General features: G+C 41.1%; 1 protein-coding gene across 1 annotated transcript in view; it reads right to left on the bottom strand.

The window, feature by feature from the left end:
* Positions 1 to 1292, bottom strand: part of LOC118404861 — a 4623-nt gene that overhangs the window by 862 nt on the left and 2469 nt on the right. The window contains exon 2 of the mRNA XM_035804240.1: positions 293 to 538. Coding sequence (XP_035660133.1) covers positions 293 to 538 — 246 coding nt within the window. The remainder of the gene's footprint in view (positions 1 to 292; positions 539 to 1292) is intronic.

Below are 1292 nucleotides of genomic sequence, written 5' to 3'. Positions count from 1 at the left end.
GAAATACTTTTACGCTTTTGACTGTTACCCACATAACCAACCAGATGGCGGTTATGACGTCACAAGATAACACCCTTAAGCTTAAACGGATTCACCGTTTAAACTGTGTACATCATAAGTAAAATCTCCCAACGTAAAAATAGTTTTGTCCATGTTTGTCTAAATCATGCTTAATATATGCATAAACGTGTTGTGTCTAAATTTCAGGGATTTTAACTTCGTTTGTCATTGGACAATATATCACATTGGGCATGCACATTACAATCCTTGAATCAGCTTATTAATGAAAAACCTTCGATTTGGTCAGCAACATCCTTCAGGCCAGAGTCTGTTAGAGCATCTATGAGAGTCTGCGGTGTGGCGTCCCGACAAGCCCCATACCACCAGGTGGATAGCATCTCCATGCAGCTTTCTCCAGCATCCCTGTGTTTGGCGTCCACAACCTCCAGCATGGTTTCATCAAACCTGAGAGAGCGGCCCAGGTCCTTCCATTTCAGACCGCACTGATTCTTAACGATGCGGAACAGGCCTTTTATATCTGAACAAAAGAGCACAAGATATGCTGAAATCGAGCCATTGTCCTAAATGTTTGCATTTCTTACCTCCATGTGTGTGTGTGTGTGTGTGTGTGTGTGTGTGTTTGTGTGCGTGTGTGTGTGTGCGCATGTTTGTGTGTGTGTATGTATGTATGTATGTGTGTGTGTACGTGTCTGTGTGTGTGTATGTGTATGCGTATGTTTGTATGTATGTGTAAGCATGTTTAGCTGCATTTGTTACCTCCATGTGTGTGTGTGTGTGTTTGTGTGTGTGTATGTATATATGTGTGTGTACGTGTGTGTGTGTGTGTATGTGTGTGTATGTTTGTATGTATGTGTAAGCATGTTTAGCTGCATTTGTTACCTCCATGTGTGTGTGTTTGTGTGTGTGAGAGTGTATGTGTGTGTATTTGCGTGCGTGTGTGTGCGTGTGTGTATGTATATATGTGTGTGTACGTGTTTGTGTGTGTGTGTATGTGTGTGTATGTTTGTATGTATGTGTAAGCATGTTTAGCTGCATTTGTTACCTCCATGTGTGTGTGTGTGTGTTTGTGTGTGTGTATGTATATATGTGTGTGTACGTGTTTGTGTGTATGTGTGTGTATGTGTGTGTATGTTTGTATGTATGTGTAAGCATGTTTAGCTGCATTTGTTACCTCCATGTGTGTGTGTGTGTGTTTGTGTGTGTGTATGTATATATGTGTGTGTACGTGTTTGTGTGTATGTGTGTGTATGTTTGTATGTATGTGTAAGCAT

This window comes from Branchiostoma floridae, chromosome 17 (assembly GCF_000003815.2).
Source record: "Branchiostoma floridae strain S238N-H82 chromosome 17, Bfl_VNyyK, whole genome shotgun sequence".
Classification (NCBI taxonomy): Eukaryota; Metazoa; Chordata; class Leptocardii; order Amphioxiformes; family Branchiostomatidae; genus Branchiostoma; species Branchiostoma floridae.
This window is presented reverse-complemented; position numbering and strand designations above follow the sequence as displayed.